Source organism: Hyaena hyaena, unplaced genomic scaffold (assembly GCF_003009895.1).
Source record: "Hyaena hyaena isolate Hyena2069 unplaced genomic scaffold, ASM300989v1 scaffold_669, whole genome shotgun sequence".
Classification (NCBI taxonomy): domain Eukaryota; kingdom Metazoa; phylum Chordata; class Mammalia; order Carnivora; family Hyaenidae; genus Hyaena; species Hyaena hyaena.
The window spans coordinates 617,470-639,517 of NW_024081304.1; the positions used below are offsets into that span (position 1 = coordinate 617,470).

The 22,048-nt window shown below is 43.2% G+C and overlaps 1 protein-coding gene across 1 annotated transcript in view; it reads right to left on the reverse strand.

The window, feature by feature from the left end:
* ADGRG4 (adhesion G protein-coupled receptor G4) overlaps positions 1 to 22,048 on the reverse strand; it is an 88,305-nt gene that overhangs the window by 39,316 nt on the left and 26,941 nt on the right. The window contains exons 6-12 of the mRNA XM_039217135.1: positions 21,009 to 21,040; positions 18,962 to 19,022; positions 16,554 to 16,717; positions 15,117 to 15,249; positions 13,345 to 13,463; positions 3,805 to 4,021; positions 3,073 to 3,235 (exon numbers count right to left, since the gene is read on the reverse strand). Coding sequence (XP_039073066.1) covers positions 3,073 to 3,235; positions 3,805 to 4,021; positions 13,345 to 13,463; positions 15,117 to 15,249; positions 16,554 to 16,717; positions 18,962 to 19,022; positions 21,009 to 21,040 — 889 coding nt within the window. The remainder of the gene's footprint in view (positions 1 to 3,072; positions 3,236 to 3,804; positions 4,022 to 13,344; positions 13,464 to 15,116; positions 15,250 to 16,553; positions 16,718 to 18,961; positions 19,023 to 21,008; positions 21,041 to 22,048) is intronic.

Genomic DNA, 22,048 nt, shown 5'->3' on the forward strand with positions numbered 1-22,048 from the left:
TTCTGCCCCTTCCCTCACATGCACTCTCTCTCTCTTTCTAAAACAAAACAAAACAAAAACAGTGCCTCTTAAAACACTATGAAACATTTAAAAAAAAAAAAAAAAGGAGAGGGGACACCTAGGGGGCTCAGTTGGTTAAGCATCCGACTCTTGATTCTCAGCTCAGGTCTTGATCTCAGGGTCAGGAGTTCAAGCCCCATGTTAGGCTCCGTGCTGGATATGAAGCCTTCTTAAAAAAAAAAAAAAAAAAAAAACCTACAAAACACAGTGATACTACTCTGCTTAAAACTACAAAGCATATATTTATTCCTAAATATTTTATGTTTTCTGGTGCTGTTGCAAGTGGAATTTTTAAATTCAATTTTCTATTTACTTGCTGAAGTATATAAAAACAAAGTTGTCTATATCATCTAGGAGTGCACTCGTGATGAGCACCAGATACTGTATGAAAGTGTTGAATCACTATATCATATACCTGAACCTAATATAATACACTATGTTAACTAACTGAATGAAAATAAAAACTTAAAATAATAAACTATAAAACATTATTGAGGGAAATTAAAATCGACCTGAGTAAATGTTCCTGGTTGAGAAGTCTCAATATTATTAAGAAATCAATTCTCCCCAAATTGACAAAGAGCTTCAAGTCAATCTCAGTCACTCTCAACATGTTTTTTTTTTCTTTTTTTCTTTTTTTTTTGGTACAGATTGATAAGCACATTGGAAAATTCATATGGACACACACAAGAAAGGCCTGGAATAACCAAAACTATCTTGAAAATGAACAAAGTTGAAGGACTCACACTACCTGATTTCAAGACTCCAGGAATCAAGACTGTGTGATAATGGCATAAGAATTAAAGGAACAGAATAGAAAGCTCAGAAATAGACCCACATTGGCATAAGTATTTGGTTTTTTTGGTCAAAGATACCAAAGCAAGCCAACGGGGAAAGAAAAGTCTTCAATAGATGGTGCTGGAATAACGGGGCATCTATATGGATCAAAATGACCTGCGAACCATATACTACACCACACCTTCTCACACCATACACAAAATTTAATTTAATTTTAGGTCGATAGTCCTAACCATTAAAGCTAAAACCATAGATCTCTTAAAGGACAGCATGGGAGAATATCTTCCTGACCTGCTGTTAGGGAAAGATTTCTTAGACAAGTCACAGGTTGTTCGTAAAAGAAATAGAAACTGATCAACTATACCTCATCAACGTTAAATCTTATGCTCATCAGAAGACACCACCGAGGAAATGAAGAGGCAAGCCCCAGAGAAAACATTTGCCAAACATATATCTGATAAATGCCTTGTATCCAGAATATATAAAATATACTTAAAACTCAATAAGAAGACAGACAACCCGATTTAAAAAGGGGCAAACGAGGGGCACCTGGGTGGATCAGTCGGTTAAGCCTCCGACTTCCGCTCAGGATATGATCTCATGGTTTGTGAGTTCAAGCCCCACGTTGGGCTCTGTGCTGACAGCCCAGAGCCTGGAACCTGCTTTGGATTCTGTGTCTCCCTCTCTCTCTGTCCCTCCCCTGCTTGAACTCTGTCTCTCTCTCAAAAATAAATAAACATTGAAAAAAATTTTTTAAAGGGAGCAAACGATTCTAACAGATACATCACCAAAGAAGTCACCCAAATGGTCAATATAAAATAGAAAAATCAAACTAATGTGACATTGTATATCAACTGTTGTTTAGTGAAAAATCACTCCGCAATCCACTTAGGAAACAGCATAAAGGTTCTTACAAATTTAAACTTACCATTCCTAGGTATTCACTGGAGATATATGAAAACATATATTCACACAAAGACTTTTACATGAATGTTCAATGCAGTATTTATTGTTCATAACAGCCAACCACTGGAAGCAATCCCAAACTCCATCAATAGGAGAATAGACAATCTTTGGTGTATCCATACAATGGAATATTATTCAGCAATAAAAAAAGAATGAACTATAGAAACAAATGCTACATGAAAGAAGTCTTATACAAGAGAGTACATATTATATGATTCCATTTATATAAAGTTCTACAACAGGCAAAACTATGGTGGAAAACTATCAGAACAGTGGCTGCCAGTGGAGGTAGTTGCTACAGGGATTGACTGGGAAGGGGCAGGAGGGGAATTTTAGGGATGACAGTAGTGGTCCATATCTTGATAGGGGTTTGGAGTTACACAGGTGCACACATCTGTTAGAATTCAGAAAACGTGTACTTAGAATTTGTCTATTTCCCCATATGTAAATTTTATAATGTTTTAACCTCTATATTTAAACAAAATGGTGCCCTCCCAAATTGTTTTGACCAAGGGCTGACAGCCTGTGGCCTGGGATGGTGTGGTGTGGTGGAAAGAGTCCAGACGTTAATTATTTTTAATGTTTATTTGTCTTTTGAGAGAGAGAGGGAGACAGAGTGCAAGTGGGGGAAGGGCAGAGAGAGAGGGAGACAGAATCCGAAGCAGGTTCCAGGCTCAAGCTGTTAGCACAGAGCCTGATGAGGGCTTGAACTCACGAACCACAAGATCATGACCTGAGCAGAAGTCAGACGCTTAACCGACTGAGCCACCCGGGCACCCCGAAAGAACCCAGACTTTAAAGCCAAACATATAAGTTTGGCCAAACTTATAATGTTTGAAGCCAAACATTCAAATATAAGTTTGAATACTGGTTTGGCCATTAGGCTGTGTGTCCTTGGATAAGTTACTGAACTGCTCTGTTTCCTTATCTGTACAGACAGTAGCTTAGCGCCCCTATATATAATAAGGACTCCATAAATAGAAGCTAATAATAAAATAACCTGTGAGATGATTTCGGGTCACGGGGTCAAAGTTGGTGTCATCGCACATGTCATGGACACCATTCCAACCAAGGTACTCGTCTACTAAGGGTTCTATATGAATCTTCTCTGGGATATTTGTGCTTCCATAAGGTCCTCTGAAGACTAAGACCTTTAAAAAGTACCCGTCTCCCTCCCAAGGAGTAAATGAACGAAGACTTGGAACCGTGCATGCCCGATTGGCTCTCAGTTCCCTCAAATGTACTCACCTCAGGGTCTGCACCTTCTTCATAGGAGCGAATGCTGAAGGCCATGCCTTCAAATGTGTGGTCTACGCGCAGGACAACCAAAGCCAGCGTGCCTGCTGTCAGATTTGCCGTCCTCCCCAAAAACTCCATCTTGTGACCAGCGCGCTCAATTATCCTCAGAATTCTGCGAGGAACCACAGGTAGGGAAGAACATTACTACCTCTTTAATATAGAATGCATTCTCCTTATGGGATTTCCTCAGTGTAAGACCTTTCCTTCAGTTCTAATCACTGTTTTTATATTGTTTGGGAATTGCTAAATAAAAAGCACTGGTGGGAATATTTTGGGGATTAAAAACATCACGTACGGTGCCTCCTACAAGGCTTGGTTACTGACTGGCCGTAAGGTAGAGGCAGGTAACTAGTATCATTCCCAAGCTTTTTGCCTGAGCACTGGGTGGATGCATCTTATAGAAATTGGGGGAGCACCAGGGCTGGAAAAATAGATTGGAGGTTTGGCTTGGGGGAGCTATTTATTTGAAAAGCTGCTGTGATTAAAGTCGAGTGAGAATTTGCAATGCATTCCTTCACAGTTGGGACATGAGTGGGATGATGCCACTGCATCACACAAATGCGGCTTTTGATGCATAGCTACCTGACCTTGAAAACTGGTGATAGCTACATACAAAGGAATGAATAATGAATGTTTTAAATATTATGAAAGAATTTATTTTACCAAAATATCAGTACTTACTCATTTCTCACTTCATGCAGATCAGATGCTGAATTGTTTTGCTTTCCCAAAACAGCACTGATTATTTGTAATATAGTCTGGGTTAGATTCATACTTATCTCATGACATTGTGAAATATCGGATACTTTCGAAACAATAATCTTTGCTTCGTCTTCCTCCAGAGAGGGGGATTCGTTTATTAAATTTAAAATGTGCTCTGCAACATCACCTGCGTTCTCTGGGGAAAGAAAATTGAAATGTAAAACCTGCATGACTAAATTTGGGGAAATGCCGGTCTGCTTCCTTCCCTTTAAAAAGTAAAGGCAGTGAGGACGCCTGGGGGGCTCAGTCGGTTGAGCGGTTGAAACCCTTGATTTCAGCTCAGGTCATGATCTCATGGTTCACGAGTTTGAGCCCCGAGTAGAGTCAGGCTCTGTGCCGACAACAACGTGAAGCCTGTCTCAGATTTTTGTTTCCCTCTCTCTCTGCCCATCCCCCACTCGTGCGTGCACTCCCACACTCCCTCTCTCTCAAAACAAACTTTTTTTTTTAAAGTGAAGTCAGTGAAATAGAAATATATACCAAGGCAGCAAAATTTACAGTAAAAAAATGCTGGACCTCAATTACTACAATAGGCAGAGTCCCAGAAAGTAGCACAGAAGTTAAGTTTTTATTCATTAAACCCTTTTTAAAATACACCAGGGAGACCTTTTTGGCACTGAAGATTATCTTGCAATTAGATTCTAATTAAGTTAAGACTTTGAGGATTGGATTGAGTTAAGTAGCTCCCACCTGTACTAAGATATCGGCAAACATTCTCAGTCTGTGTTTTCATAATCAAAGACAGCAATGATATTTTTCTGTCCAGAACCAGCAACCACAGGAAAGAGGCAAATAGGGACCAATATATAATAAAGAGCAACTTAATTTTGAGTTTTTTAGAGAGTAATAACAATAGATATGAGCTCGCCCACTTTCTTCTTCACTTTTTATTATGGAAATTTTCAAACACGCACAAAAGTGGAAAGAATAGTATAATGACTCCCCGTGTACGTCATGAATCACCTAGCTTCAACAAGTGTCAATGAAGAGCTAATCTTATTTTATCTACACTCTCACCCACCTTCCCCAACCCCAGATTATTTTAAAGCAAATCCTAGCGATATCCTCGCATCCATAAATACGTCAGTAGGCATCTCTAAAAACCAAAGACCTCTGTTTGCCATAACCATAAGGCCAGTGTTTGTTAAGCAAATATGACACAAATTAGATTTTAGTTCAATATAAGTCCTATAAAACTGAGCTCCTTGTGGTGCCCTGCTAGCTTAAAGCACTCCCATTTAAGTCCAGTAGCCAAAATATAATGGAAAATAATCGAAAAACACAATCTGTTGAGAAGTCCAGAGAGAGATTACACTCATAACACACTTAGCCCAGGCTACATTACAAGTAAGTCTGTTTGGGAAGACAAAATAAATTAGCATAAACCCCCTCCTCTCTTTCTCTCTTTCTCCCTGTCTCTCTCTGCAGACAACTCTCTGTCCTTGTCAATGTAAATTAAGCAATCTTAACCGAAATTCTCTCAATCCCCCCCCCCCATTCACCATTACCTCAATTTGCCCAACAATGGTCTACATAGGAACTGAGTTGGCAAGAAGAATTCTCTTCGAGGGGGTGGAAGAAACGGGGAGGTTGAACAAGGTTGTAATTACTTCTAAATTAATATTTTGTCCTTGGCACATCTATCTTCTGGTCTGTTAAAGGAACTTGAGGACACAATAAGACTGAGATGGAGGGAAAATATGACGTGCTCATTCACAGATCTCTCTATTGCTCTTAGTAAATTTTCAGGCTTTGGTGTCAGTGGGATAGCCAGAGCCACCTCCTCGGGGTCATTCTTTGGGCCTCGGTGGCGTGACTTCACTCCATGAAATCCCTGCTGTCGCAGAAGGAAAGTAAACAACTGGCCAGCGGGAGACTGGCTACACTGTGGAAAGTGATCGCAGGCGTTTCACCTAGAGTCCTCCGGTTTTTGAGTCAAATCCGGGACCCATCACACTCCTCGCCTAAAAACGCTGAGTCCTTGAGCGAAAGCGGTGGAAGGAATTGTCCTTTACTTGCTGTAAAATGAATAGATCCCCCATTGCTTGAAACAGTTACAATTAATCTGCCAGTGATTGCAGCAATCCAAACAGTAATAATGTCTGTTATTTATTGAGCAATTTCTATGAGACGCTATTGTAGTTGTCTGCAACTGCATAACAAACTGCCCCCCACATGGAATGACTTAAAACAGTCCCGTATGACCCCTCATGGTTCTGTGTGTTGACCAGTGTCAGCTGAGAGCTTTTCGTTTAGGGTCTCTCGTGCAGTTGCTATGAGACGGCAGCTAGAACCAGAGGCAGTCAGAGATTAGACAGGGCTGGTGGTCCAAGATGGCTCAGTCACATGGCTGACAGTTGATGCTACCATGGACTGGTCAGTTGGGGCCGTCGGCCTTTGCAGTTCCGTTGAGGCTGTTCCCGACACACCGCCTCTCCCAGTGGCTGAGGCTCAGTGGCATTGCCGTATCCAGCTGGTATCAACTTGTCAGAATTAATCGTTACATTTGCAGGAGTTTTGTGAGCTGGTTAAACACAGCCATTACTAACAATTAAACGACAGAAACTTTTAATTAAATCAATCATATGAAAGACAGTGGTGATACTCCAAACTCATCACTTCCCAATTACTTTCCTACATTTTAATAATCTGTGCTTTGGTGTTTATTTTTATCTACTGTATCTGTGTATCCCTTACCAACTTCGTGTTCAGTAATTGCATGTTGTTGTTCATATTCAGCCGCCGGAGGGTATCACATCAAGGAAACCGGCAAATGCTACAAAAGTACCTTTTCAGGCAGAGCGGGTTGTAAACGTTTTCCAGCACACCACTGCTTGGGCTTCTTATCGCATGGTGTCTGGATTCTGAGAGGAAGAATCCCAAATGACAGTGTGGAAGAGAAAGGAAGCAGAGATTTCCAGTGCCCTTAAAAGTTACTCCTGCGATTGGCATAGCATCACGGCTGTGAAATTCTGCGGGGCTAGCAACTCCCCGTTGACAAAGAGGGATTGAATCGATGGGCATTTTGGTTTTTTTTTTTTTTAATTTTTTAATGTTTTATTTATTTTTGAGAGACAGATAGAGACAGCGTGAGCAGGGGAGGGTCAGAGAGAGGGAGATACAGAATCCGAAGACAGGCTCCAGGCTCTGAGCTAGCTGTCAGCACAGAGCCCGACAGGGGGCTTGAACCCACGAACCATGAGACCATGACCTGAGCCGAAGTCAGACGCTTAACCGACTGAGCCACCCAGTGCCCCATTGATGGGCATTTTGGAGACAAGCTACCACTAGGCATTATACGTACGCTTTCCAATGTAATCATCACAATAGCCCTGTGTGGTGGGTACCAATACCCTTTACACAGACTAAGACATGATGACACAAAGGTTCTAACCCAGATTTTGATCCACTCCTGTTTGATTCCAAAGCTAGTGCTCTTTCAATATCACTTTCTACTACAGCATCTTTGCCTTTATCCCTTTTCTGCATGGTTTGGGGGTTGGAACAGCTGTGCGTCGCAATCCTTCACCCTGACATCCTGGGAATCATATAGTTCTTTATTTCTCCACCTTGCACTATCCTTTCCCGACGTGGGATAGACGCACACACAGGATGCACTTCGTGAGTGTGATGCATCATCCGTACCTTGAGGGTCACAAAAATGAGACAAAGCAAAGAACCCACGGACTTTGGAAATAATGGTTCCTTTCTAACTCCGCATTTAACAGAAAAACTGACAAGTTTTTCTCCAACCAAGACATCTAACGCTTGTCAGCAAGATTGAAAGCGAAAGAAAAATTGGTTCAGCGTGAATGCATTTTCTTTCCTTTACATTGTACTCAGTTTTTTTATGAAGCGCCTCATTTGCAGGGAACAGGATTCCTCCAAAGCTAATAAATTTGATAATTTATTCTCAGTTATATACATTACAGCCACCATGCAACTCTTCTCATTCTCTGCAGGTTTTTTTTTTTAATAAAGTGACTTCTGACAGTTAATTTCCTAAAGATCCCAACCCAATGCAGTGCTTTTTTCTTTCCTTTTTTTAATGCAGTGCTTTTTTTTATGTTTTTATTTATTTCTGAGAGAGAGAGAGAGAGACAGCGTGAGCAGGGGAGGGTCAGAGAGAGAGGAAGATGCAGAATCTGAAGACAGGCTCCAAGCCCTGAGCTAGCTGTCAGTACAGAGCCCGACGCAGGGCTCGAACCCATGAACAGAGATCACAACCTGAGCCGAAGTTGGACGCTTAACCAACTGAGCCACTCAGGCATCCCTATGCAGTGTTTTTGTTATTGTTATGGTTGCTTCACATTTCCTCCTATGGAGAAAATTCTATTAGCATGTCTAAGAAAAATGCCTCACTTGTCACTCGGAGGAGGGAGGTCAGCATGAAACTCGGGCCTCCCTACCTCGCTGCCCACTCACTTCAAGCCGCTGCCCTCCGTGTTGTCCTGACTCATGATTTCAGACCTAGAAACTACCAGGGCTGTGCTTACTATTCTAACTCTTCTAGGTATTTCTTGGCAAGGATCTCTGATTTCCAAGGAAGACAAGTCTGAGGAGTTCACTGCCTCAAGGCAATTCCCCGGCCCCCCTGCAAGGCGCTGGGATGCTTGTGCCCCAGTTTCCATCTAGACATTATGGGATGGCCCCCCTTCACACAGGGGAGCTGTGCCTGACAAGGTATGCATACACTGCAAGCCGATGAGGAAAACTGATGCCCGCTGTAAAAGCACTGGTAAGGAGAGGCAGGACTTTAAGAATAGTACTGTAAGGCGGGGTTGGGGGGAAGTTCACCAAGAGCAACATCTAGTATGCCGGTCAAAATTAGCAGACACAGTCATTCCAAGACTCTGGAGATTGAGGAGAGATCTTACAACAGACTGAGATGCATTTCATCAACAAAATCTACGGAAAGTTGGTCGGTAGGGTGGGAGGCCATGGCATTGGAGCTAGGAAGTAAGCCTGTGTCCTGAAACGCTGCCTTGTGGCTCCACTGAGTTAGGCAGCTCAGTGGTCCCTGGGGTAGAAGAACGATTCTGAGTGCATTTGACAGGCAGTGAACTTTGGCAGTTCCCGTATTTCTGAGGCCAGTCTACGGAAGATCAATGCTGGGCTGTGACAACAGCTGAATGCCAGCAGTAAGTCCCCCTTGCCCTCAATGACACGCACAGCTCCTGCTCCTTAGAGAAAACCCTGGTGAAGCATTTTGTGAAGGACACATTCATCACCCCACCAAAACTCTTGCTTTCGGTTCAGGCCATGATCAAACGGTTTGTGGGTTCGAGCCCCGCATCGGGCTCTTGTGCTGACAGCTGTGGAGCCTGCTTGGGGTTCTCTGTTTGCCTCTCTCTCTGCTTCTCCCCTGCTTGCTCGCTCTCTCTAAATAAATAAACCAATAAATAAATAAACATTAAAAAAAAAAGAAATAATCAGAGAGCACCTAGCTAGAACCAGTCATCCCTGCTGGTCAGGGAGAATGGGGACCAGCCCAAAGCTGCATTTTCTAAAGAGCAGCATCAGAAGATGTATATACGGCAGGGAGCAAAGACTTCACTAGTCTAGCCAACAGGATCTTTTATAGAAATAGAAAAAACATTCTGAAATTCATATGGAATCCCCTACACGCACACACACACACACACACACACACACACACACAGAGCCAAATCAATCTTGAGAAAGTAGAACCGAGGTATTACATGCCTTGATATCAAAATATGATACAAAACCACAGTAATCAAAACAGGATGGTACTGGTGTAAAGGCAGACCCATAAACCACTGGAACAGAATAGAGAGCCCAGAAACAAATCCACACATATTCCATCAACTGATCTTCAACAAGAGTGACACAAATACACAATGAGGAAAGGATAATCTCGTCTACAAAAGGTGTTGGGGAAACTGAAAACTCACACGCAGAAGAATGAAACTGGCCCTTCTATTACACCGTATGCAAAAATCGACTCAAACTGATTCAGGACTTAAATGCAGGAGCTGAAACTCAAAAACTCCTAGAAGAAAACATAACGGGAAAACTTCCTGACATTGATCTTGGCAACGACTCCGTGGATATGACACCAGAAGCAACAGAAACGAAAATAAACACACAGGACCGCATCATATAAAAAGGTTCTTACAACAAGAGAAATAATCAACAGAATGAAAAGACAACTTACCAAATGGGGAAAAAAAAATTTGCAAACCATATATTTGATAAGGAGTTAATCTCCAAAATATACTAAGAATTGCTATAATTCATGGGGTGCCCAGCTGGCTTAGTCAGTAGAGCTTATGACTCTTGATCTCAGGGTCATGAGTTCAAGCCCCATGATGAGCATGGAGCCTACATTAAAAAATAAATTTAAAAAAAGAATTTCTATAACTCATTAGTGAACAAACAAATAGCCTGATTAAAAAATAGGCTAAAGAAACAGACACTTCTCAGAAGAAGACACTAAAAAAAGGCCAATAGATATATGAAAAGGTGTTCAACATCAGTCATCATCAGAGAAATGGAAAGCAAAACCACAATGAGATGTCACTTTGCAACTGTCAGGGTAGCTGTTATCAGAAATCAAGAGATAACAAGTGTCGCCAAGAGTGTGGAGAAAAGGGCACCCTGGTACGCTGTGGGTGGGAATGTAAATTGGTACAGTCACTATGGAAAACAGTATGGAGGTTCCTCACAAATTAAAAATAGAACTGCCATATGATCCAGCAATCTCACTTGTGTGTATGTATTCAAAGGAGCTAAAATCACAATCTCAGAGAGATATCTACATTCACATTTCATTACAACATTATTCACAATAGTCGAGGTGTGGAAATAATACAAGTCTCCATCTAGAGATGAATGGATAAAGAAAATGTCACACACACACACACACACACACACAGGAATAATATTCACCTTTAAAAAGAAGGAAATCCTGTCATTTGCAGCAACATATATAAACCAGGAGACATTAGGCTAAGTGAAATACACCAGATACAGAAAGCCAAATATTATGTGATCTCTTTTTTTTTTTTGTAATTTTTTTGATGTTTAGTTATTTTTGAGAGACAGACAGAGTGTGAGTGTGGGAGCAGCAAAGAGAGACAGAGACACAAAATCTGAAGCAGGCTCCAGCCTCTGAGCTGTCAGCGCAGACCCAAATGGAGACACAGAATCCAAAGCAGGCTCAGGCTTCAAGTTGTCAGCACAGACCCCGACATGGGGCTCGAACTCATGAGCCGTGAGATCATGACCTGAGCTGAAGTCAGACACTTAACTGACTGAGTCACCCAGGCGCTAGTATGATCTCATTTATATGGGGAATCTAACATAGTCGAACTCACAAGAGCACAGAGTAGAATGGTGGTGGCCAGGGGCTGGGGGAGGGGAAATGGGAAGTTCCTCATCAACAGGCATAAAGTTTCAGTTAAGCAAGATGAGTAAGCCCTGGAAATCTGTTTTACAGCATTGTACCTATAGTCAGTAGCAATACAGTATACATTTAAAAATTTGTCAGGGGTAGGGAGGTGCTTGAATGTCTCAGTCAGTTAAGTGTCCAACTCTTGATCTCAAGGTCTTGAGTTCAAGCCCCACATTGGGCTCCACGCTGGGCATGGAGTCTACTTTAAAAATTTTTTTGTTAAGAGGGTAGATGTCATGTTAAGCGTTCTTACTACAATAAAATTAAATTAAAAGAAGAGAGAAAGTTGATTCGAGGTTTCCAGGGTCTGCAGGGATGGGAGGAAGGGAATGACTGCTAATGTGTGTGGGGTTTCTTTCTGGAGTGATCAAAATGTTCTGGAATTAGTGGTGACTGTTGCACACTCTAGTGAATATGCTAAAAACCATGGAATTGTGCCCATTAAATGTGTAAAAATTTTATGATATGTGAATATCTTCATAAAAAATTTTTCAACTACAAGATACCGATTTCTGCTTACCAAATGACTGGAGAGCCAAAAGGTTTTTATTTTTTAATTTTTGAGAGAGACAGACAGACGACTGTGAGACAGGAAGGGGCAGAGAGAGAGACACACACACACAGAATCCAAAGCAGGCTCCAGGCTCTGAGCTGTCAGCACAGAGCCCAATGCGGGGCTTGAACTCATGAACTGTGAGATCATGACCTGAGCCAAGGTCGGATGCTTAACCAACTGAGTCACCCAGGCGCCCCCAGAGATCCAAAAGTTTGATAGCTTGCTGTGTTAATGAAGGTATTTTGAGACAGGCACTTTCTTTCTTTAAATGTTTATTTATTTTTGAGAGAGCACAAGCAGGGGAGGGGCAGAGAGAGAGGGGGGCAGAGGGTCTGAAGTGAGCTCTGCACCGACAACAGCGAGCCCAATGTGGGGCTCGAACTCACACCTGCCAGATCATGACCTGAGCTCAAGTCAGACGCTCAACTGACAGAGCCACCCAGGTGCCCCAAAGCAGACACTGTCACATTTTGCAAGTGGGAGTATAACTGGTGTAACCATTACAGACAGCATTTTAACACCATCAGAAGTATTGCCTGGCAATTCTACTTTTAGGAATTTATCCTTCAAGTATACGCCACTCATGTAAAATGACATGTGGACAATATCCATTACAACAGTTTTGTAAAAACAAAGTGTTATTGACAGTGGAAGTGCCCTCCCATAGGAAACAGGTTAAAAGAAATAAATTATGGCATGTGCATGCAGTGTAATATAACGCAGTGATAAAAAGCATGAGGAAGCTCTCCATTTCACAAAACGATAATTTCTTCAATATATTGTTAAGAGAAAAAAGCAAGATGCAGAACAGCATAGAGAATACACATGTATATGCAAATATATGGTGTGTGTGTGTGTGCGTGCATGTAAATTTCCTTGTAAATACATAGAACATCTCTGTGAATATTTATTGAATGATGGGGGTCAACAGGGGAAGGAGATGTGTCACTGTACAGCCTTTCTGTTTTTGCAATATTGAACTATGTGAAGAATTACCTATTAAAGCTGTTTTTTTAATTTATTTATTTTGAGAGAGCTAGAGAGAGCACAAGTGGGGAAAGGGTAAAGAGAAAAGGAGAGAGAGAGTCCCAAGCAGGCTTGGTGTCCCCAGTTCAGAGCTCAATGCGAGGCTCAATCTCACGACCCTGGGATCATGACCTGAGCTGAAATCAAGAGTCGGATGCTCAACCGACTGAGCCACCCAGGTGCCCCTTAAAACTATTTTAAAGTGAAAAGTAATAATTAGTCCAAAATTATAAAATAAAAAACACTATAAAGCAAAAACAAACAAACAAACACTGAGAATCCTAACTTAGCATGCCCCACTTCCACCTCCACCAATGTGAACTACCTTGTTTCTGAAACTGGGTGGTCATAAGGTAGAATTTTCCTCCACGGGGCTTGCCTGTACCCCCTCTGGCCTCAGGTCAGGCAGACAGATGGAGGTTCCCTTATTTCACTAATGTGGACAGAACAGTCTTACCATCACTTATAGTAATGTTAGTTAGATCCACAATCTTATCAGGAAGTCCTTGAAGCAGTTTGCACTGTTTCAACTTTGGTTTTTCCCACTGAGATTTGCCAGTCTCCATACTGATTGAGCTGAAAAAGAGGAGAGAGGGACCAAAAGCTTTCTCGTCGGAGAACGAGGCCAGAATAGTCTTAAAGCAAACAAAGAAGGAGCGCGCTGTGTCTTCCGCCTGCCTCTCCCCTTTGCCCACTCCCACTTACAAACACTGGGCTCTCCTGGCTGAGAGAGCAGAGGGAGGAGCCCAGTGTTTGTAAAGCGAAGAAAACTTTGCTCTTGGGGATCGAGCGAATCTAGGGTCCCCATGCAGGAGGTATAAAAAGGCAAGAGAGTCTGAGATGAAGCATGGAGATGTCCAGTGGCGCAAGAGCCGAGGCAGAGATTTTGCCCCGCTGGACGTGGCTCCTTACCCTCACTTTCCCTTCTTACCCCCGTTGTAAGAGGAAATTCATTTTAGGATCTGTCCCTGTCTCAGCACACCACCCTTTGTAGCTCACTGGCCCTCACCATCCACCCTCCCCTGCGCCTCGTCCAATTCGATCCAGTTCATTTCAAATGAGCTGCCACATTTATTGAGCACCCACTGTGTTCCAGGACCTCTGATAGTGCAGACAAACACGGCAGGGTCTGGTCCCGGGAGGAGCGTGTTGTAACTTGGTGGTTTGAGTCTGTAGATGTAACTACATCTAGTAGGCAAGTTGTGAGACGAAAAGCTATGTCAACTAAACGGACTCTGTCAAACCGCCAAGGAAGGAGAGCTCATTTGCAGCCTTTGAGCTGAGCTGGACGCTAAAAGGACAGAGATGGAGGAGGGCCCCCTGGCCCTTGCAGCAGAGAAAATAGCACAAACAGAGAAAAAATGGAGCCCACAGATCTTGAGTACTGCATGTAAGAGTTTGGACTTCATACCCAAGTCAATGTGGAGCCAGGGCAGGGGAAGGCAAGGAGTCTACTTTGAAAGTAGACAAGGGATGATGGTAAGGACCTCCTACGCCGGGGTCGCGGTGGTGGGGCCAGAAAGCAAAGGCTTCATGTGAGCTCTGATTGTGATCACAAAACCAGCATGATTTGCTAACTTGATTAGATGTAGGAAGAGTGTAGGACCCAGTCCAAGAGGTTGCCTTCCAAAAGAGAGCTTTTAAGCCTCTGTCAAAACCTGCCGTCCTTCTGGACTGCCTACTTAAGTTAATGGCATAAACCATTAACAGCAGAGAGTCAGAGAAGAGGGACTGATGATTTAAAGAAAGAAAATGATAAGGCAAGAACAGGGGGGTGATTTAGTAGATGATTATGGCCCATCAATGAGGTGGCTTCTGAGGCCATTTTTCGAAATGGTCATTAAGAAGAATGTAGAACACGGAAAAAATGTTTGATCAATTATCGCATGAAAGGGTAAATCACATTACTGATAGGAGGGCAGTGATTCCCACTGCATAAAAGCTCCATAAAACTTAAAGGCACACGGGGAACAGCGAGATGAAAAACTATGCCCACCTAAAAAACAGCTGTGCTCGAGTGGTGGGTTTATGGGTGATGTCTCTTTTGCCTTCATGAACATTCTCCTAGAACGTTATTATGTTGCGTGGGCATGCTTAATTGGGGCCAAAGGGTGAAGGAAGGCAAGACAAGAGCCAAGGGGGAGGGAAGGAGTCTGCCCAGAAGCATGGCCCCAGTCAGGTGGATCTTTGAGTACCTGAATTAGCAATTAGAACTTGGCCGATACATACCAGACCCTAGTAGCGTTTCCATCTCTATTCTTTACGCATCGAGTGTGGGCTGTCTCAGTAGGGTTGGTTCGGAGCCATTTATAGGTCCCTTTGTATTTAGAGACTGTTTCATGGGCTTCACAACTTCCGGGCTCTGTAAAATGTATGCACATTTTAAAGGGCAAAAGGCACTTAGAAGAGTCATGAACTTCCATTACGACCCATCATTATTATCTTGCCTGTAAACAACAGCAAACAAAAGAGAAAACTTTTTCTACCAGCCCATTTAAACCAGGCTTCACTGAAAATACATGAAATGCTGTCCTTCCTTAAAGGACAGCCTCCCAGTAAAACCTCTCATGTAGTCCTTTTCATTAAAAGCACAGGTTGACAGGACAGCTTTTCGTCTTGGTTTTTAAGTGTTACATTTGCAGTGAAAAAAAAGTTCAAGGCACCCACACCAAAACCAAAAGTTCTCTCTCACCCACCAGTTGCCCTCTTTCCGAGGTACCCACTGTCAATGACAGGAGACTAAAGGCTGACTTCTCCTTCTGGATGGTTCCTCCCTTCTTAATGGGCTCTGGGGTGGATTTGGTTTTAGTCAACTCCAAGTACCGACCACTGCCAGTATTAGACACGGGAGCCCTGCTCTGATGACAGTGCCGAGGACAAGGTTTTTGTTGCCAAGTGTGGTCACATTAAGGGAAAAGTGACCCGGGCTAAGTGTGTGTGGTAAGTTCTCAGTTTTCACTTGACCACTCACTGGGCTCATGACCCTGATTCCAGAAATCTTCCCCCTCATGTGTTGACAGAGTGGTCCGGCCATCCCAGTCTCCTGTAAGGACAGCCATCAGTGCCATTTGCACTGTGGGCTCTGCCTGTGGCTTCTACCCTTCTCTGCCTTCTACTCCTCTGTCACTTGGGATCACAGTCTGCCCTCTGCTACCGGATTAGTCTGTCACCGAGGATTGTGTATTCTAATGTGGATGTGTGGTACCCAGGTTAGTCTGCTATTTTTACCGCAGTCTGTTGGGGGAAAGTAAGAGAGCTACACTAGCCCATGAGAGAAAGGCCTGACTGTTCCCAGATCACTTTCCAAGATGAATAGCCTGGCTATATCAATCAATAATTTAGCAAGCTTCTATTGAGCATCTCTTGTGTGGAAGGAGGAGGATCCCCAGTCCTCTGGGTATTTATGCAAGAGAGACAATTCTCCCACTCCATTGATGGACTGGCCACTGCTGGTGTCCAATGGTCTCTGGTGGCCCTCCCATATTCTTATAAGCTCTTCCCAGTAGAAAGGTTGTCAGGGCTCGTGAGCACCATGGATGAGGAAAGGAACGTGAAGACAATGCCTCTCCCCCTCAAAACTCAGGATGTCTTCCTACACACGCACTATGAGCTTTATAATACAGGGAATGGATGCATATGGAATATCCCACCCCCACCCAAAATTACCCAGTTTTTCCACTGCGACGTGTTCCGATTTCACTAACAACATCAGTTGACCTTGGGTGAAGTTTCCATGTGTGAGGTTGCCATGTATTTTCCTTCTGATCCTGCTAACCAATTCGTCGGCCGCTAAAGGAGAATTGGTCTTTAGGATGACCTGACAAACACAGCTAAGAAGCAGAGACAAAAGAACAATGTCGCACTTATATCAACAGAGTACAGCTTGGCCTGTGGTGCTGAGATTTTACACAGGTAACTTAGTGGAGAGCCTGTAAATACCCAACACTTCACATCAAGTGGCAAGCCTTCCGAAATGATGGAAGACAGCGTATGGGAATCTTCTGATAAATTTTCTCATCTGCAAAACAAACAACTCAAAGCCCATTTTCAAACGGCCAGTCTGAAACATTTGCATTCTATTAAAATCAACTAGCCATGCGTTCGCTGGGAGTTTGTGCTAATTAATAGAGAAGATGGAGTACTCAGGATTTATTACTTTGGAGAAAACCTTTTATCCTTCTGGTCTCCAATTTATCCATCATTACTGCAATAAGGCAAATGGCACACACTGAATTAGTCTATAAAGATGTGTTCTGGGGAAGGCCTATTTCTGTAATAGAAAAATAATGGAGATAACAATAATGATAGTAGCTAACATTTTTAGCACTCTCGCTCCCCATGTCTTACTCCTCATGTTATTTTCACAACAGCCTCACGAAGAGTGTTATCATTACCCCATTCCACAGATGAGGGAACTGAGACTTAGCCAAGGTCACAAATACCTAGTGTATCCCGAGTATTCTGTCCACTAAAAGATATGTCATGAGGGGCACCTGGGTGGCTCAGCCCGTTGAGCACCTGACTTCAGCTCAGGTCATGATCTCGCAGTTCATGCATTCCCGCGTTGGGCTCTGTGCTGACAGCTCGGAGCCTGGAGCCTGCTTCGGATTCTGCGTCTCCCTCTCTCTTTCTCCCTCCCCTGCTCACTCTCTGTCTTTCTCTGTCTCTCCAAACCAAATTTTAAACATTAAAAATATTTCTTAAATAAAAAATAAAAGGTATGTCATGAAAGAATAGGGCTGTGCTTGACCTTAACCGCTGGAGCAAGGTCCTCAAACATTCCACTCTTCTCTGCTATTACAACACAGAGCATTTTTAAGATTCACAGACTTATCTACACTTACCCCCCCCCATTTCTATTTGCAGATACATCTTTTTTTATTGAGAGAGAGAGACCGAAAGAGACAGAGAGCAAATGGGTGAGGTGCAGAGAGAGAGAGAGAGAGAAAGGGAGAGAGAGAGAAAGAATCCCAAGCAGTCTCTGCACTGTCAGTGCAAGGCCCAACATGGGGCTGGAACTCTCGAACCCTGAGATCACTGAGCTGAAATCAAGAGTCAGAGGCCCTACCATATGTTTGCACGTATAGGAGGATTAGAAGGAACTTAACCGAGGACCATGGGGGAGAAGAAGGGGGGAAATAGGCGAGGAGAGGGAGGGAGGCAAACCATGAGAGACTCTTGAATGCTGAGAACAAACTGAGGGCTGATGGGGTTTGGGGAGAGGGGAACGGAGGTGATGGGCATGGAGGAGGGCACTTGTGGGGATGAGCACTGGGGGTTATATGGAAACCAACCTGACAATAAACTATTTAAAAAAAATAAAAATAAAAGCATGGTCACTAAAAAAAAAAAAAAAAAAAGCGTCGGAGGCCCAGCCAACTGAGCCTCCCAGGCGCCCCCTGCAGATACATCTTCTTTAGGCACACATTTCCTATGGTTCCTACAACTGTTGAGAGTTCGACGTGCCTGTGTTCACTAAAACTTTCTCTCTGCGGCCAAGCTAATCCATGCCTTCCCCGCACTAAGCCGTACTCAGTGGGGTCCCTGTTCACCCCACCCTTCCACTTAGAGCCCATCTCTTCCCAGCTCTTCTCACGCTTCCGGGCTGTAGAGATATCCTCTGTTTTAGACCTCTCCCTGCGCTGCAACAGACTCTTTACTCTTAGCACCCCGAACATGTCAGTGACCTTCCCACGAGCCTCTCTGAGTTGCATCAACCAGAGCAACAACAGCCGATGTTCCGGGGAGGAGCCGGACCACGGGTCTGAACAGGACCGAGGCCACTTTCCATATTGTTTTTCCACTTCCCTGCTCAGTATTCTGTGGACTTTTTTTTGATGACAACAAACACTTTATTCCCCTGTCTCCAAATTAGGACCACTTTGGACCCCATTTTCTCTTCACTACAAAGAGGCAGCTCATGAAGGCAAGAGCCCAATTACAGCATCTGTAAAATAACCACCGGGTACTTTGATCTCCTTCTGACAACTCTGACCAAGAGGCTGCAAATACAGAATTAAATGGAAGGAAAATCAGAACTAAATGTACCAGCTATGAATAAACTCAGTTCTTACCTGTATGGTACATAGAAAATTGTAGCCATGCCATGCCCTTCTCTCTGTTCCAAAATAATGCAAAAGAAAAGTACATTGTCTCTGAAATCTTTAAACAAATGTTACAATTGAGTACAGGGCTTATTGCTAACAACAGCAATCATAATTATGCTTTACATTTATGTAACCCATTGCCATTTGCAAATCACCCTCAAAAAAAAATTGATGCATCTAGTCCTCACGTCACCCCTGTGGTGTGGGCAATGCAGGGATTGTCTCCCCGTTTTCTAGATGAGGAAGCTATGTCTCAGAGAAGGTAAGTGATCCGCCCAGTGTCACACGGCTGACAGAACTGGGAACAGAATCTGAACCTTCTGGATCTAGACGCTGACATGGTGATGAAATAGTCTTGAACACCACCAAGCATTTACTGTGTCCTGTACTAAGCACTTTACAGAAATCATCGCATTCTGTCTTTACAACATTCCTGTGAGGAATGGTAATATTGTTATCCCCGTTTTATAGATGAGGAAACTGAGGCCCAGAGAGTTCAGTTAGGTTGCCTGGGGGTCTCACATTCAGGAAGTGCAAGAACAGGGATTCTGACCCAGGCAGCCTGTTCTGGGGACCACATTGTCACCAAAAGGCCTTTTACACCTATTATTTGAGAGCAATTTTACTCAGGTTATGTTATCTATTAGGTATTAAATTAAAAATTTCTGACTCTTGGGGCGCCTGGGTGGCTTAGTCGGTTGGGCGTCCGACTTTCGCTTAGGTCATGATCTCGCGGATCATGGGTTCGAGCCCCGCATCGGGCTCTGTGCTGACAGCCAGCTCAGAGCCTGGAGCCTGTTTCAGAGTCTGTGTCTCCCTCTCTCTCTGACCCTCCCCTGTTCACGCTGTCTATCTCTCTCTCTCCTAGAAATAAATAAAAAATTAAAAAAAAAATTTCTGACTCTGCTCTTTACAGAAAGTATTTTAAATGATGACAGATAGGGGGCGCCTGCGTGGCTCAGTCAGTTAAGTGACTTTTTTAAAAAAGCTTTTCTTTTTTTTTCTTTTTCTTTTTTTTTTTTTAAGTTTACTTATTTATTTTGAGAGAGAAAGCACAAGTCAGGGAGGGACGGAGAGAGAGGAGAGAGAGAATCCCAAGCAGGCTCCACATTGTCCGTGCAGAGCCCGATGCAGGGCTGAACTCACAGACTGAGATCATGATCTGGGCCGAAGTCAGAGCTTAACCAGCTGAGCCACCCAGGTGCCCCAAGCATCTGTCTCTTGATTTCAGCTCAGGTCATGATCTCACGGTTTCATGATCTCAAAGTTTGTGGGTTCAAGCCGCACATCAGGCTCTGCACCGACAACGCAGAGCCTGCTTGGGATTCTCTCCCTCCTTCTCTGTCTGCCCTTCTCCACTCGCTCATGCGCTTGTGCTCTCTTTCTCTCTCTCTCTCTCAAAAATAAATAAACATATTTTAAGTTTAAAAAATAAATGATGGCAGATAATTTGGATCGCACTGCAGGCTTGACTGTGTTTTGTATAATCAAAATATTTCTCTCATGTTTAAATACCTTATGGGCTGGGTGCATACTAATCCTTTCAGAGTCTAACATGGTAAAACTTTGAGGCACTGGGATAAGCACTGAGAATTGGGGCAAGGATGATTGGAGATCGTTTTGTCACGCTCTGATTTCAAATCTATACAGATTTACTGTGTGAACGCCAGTCTTGCCAACAATTGTGTCGCTCTTGGAAGAACCACGCTTTTTTGCAAGATGTCTACAGCCAGGAAACCCCATTTGCCATTTATAACCACCAAGTCCTTCCATGCTCCCATAGCCCACAGAATATGCCTCAAAAAAGCTGCCCTACAGATGGTTCAGAAAAGCAGAGAACGGTCTTCTTACTGGGTTCCTGTGCAGATGCCGAAGAAAATAATGTAATTTGACCCTCAATGACCATAACTGAGTTTTGCTTGATATACACTTGCGTAGAAGCACTACTTTCCTTATGTCTATTCAGGTACAAGATGAGCCACAAGTTATTTTGAAAAATTACTTACTACAGTTTGATCCATGGTTATTTCTCCCTCAGACGTGTCTCTGTATCAAAGGCATAAAAAATATATATGTAAATGAAATACAGTGCCCAATACACAAGGACACAAGTTCAGGAGAAAGACAAGGGAGACAGAACAGTAGAATCCCCCAGCTTGGAATTCAAATACCAGGGCTCTAAGGAGACACTTCCAAAGAGCTCGGTCATTATCTGAGTACCCAAATGGTGGTAAGTCTCTGAGCAACCCCTCTCTCAGGAGTCTGTCCCATAACAGTACCGACAAGGGCGCATACAAATATATGCACAAGAATGAAATAACTGAAATGTCCATCACTAGGTAATTGGATAAATACACCATCGCACACCCATGCGAAAAGAAGTCATTTTAATGACTATGAAAAGAAAGTTGGAAAACAGTATGTAGAGTAGGCTCCCATTGTCTTAATGAATGTACGGTCCCAAATCTAGGAGTATGTGGAAGATAAGCTGACACCAGATATTGGAGAGGGTGGGGAAAGGCGGGGTTTTCTTTTTGATCTCAGCTCCTTGATACTACTCAGTATCAAGTGCCCAAGGCACTGTGTCACCTCCCCAAATCTGCGCCCCAGGCAAGTCTTCGACTAGTGAGCACTCCTTGCATTAAACATTTCAGGTTTCCTGTGGAATATTCTAACTCCTGAAAGTGCGTTAATCGGAAAATAAGGGGACTTACAAATCTTTGCACGTTGGCCATTCCTAGCCTCTAATGCCTCTAAGGCAGGATTTTTTTCCCCCAAAGTCACAGAACCAGAGCATTTAAAGCCAAAAGGGGCATTAAAAGCAACTGAATCTCATTCCACTGTTTCCCTGATTTATGTTCTTCTGTTTTGTTCTCTCATTGGCTTTACACCCTACAGCGATAATACACATTTTTTCCTTATTCCAAAGAGAGTCTATACTCAGAAGGGAAGATGTAACTCAAAATGCTGTCCCCAAATCTCAGATGGGGAAAAAAAGAAATCCTCTCTGGATAGGAACATACCCAGAACGTCCCCAAACTGCCTTCGACCCAC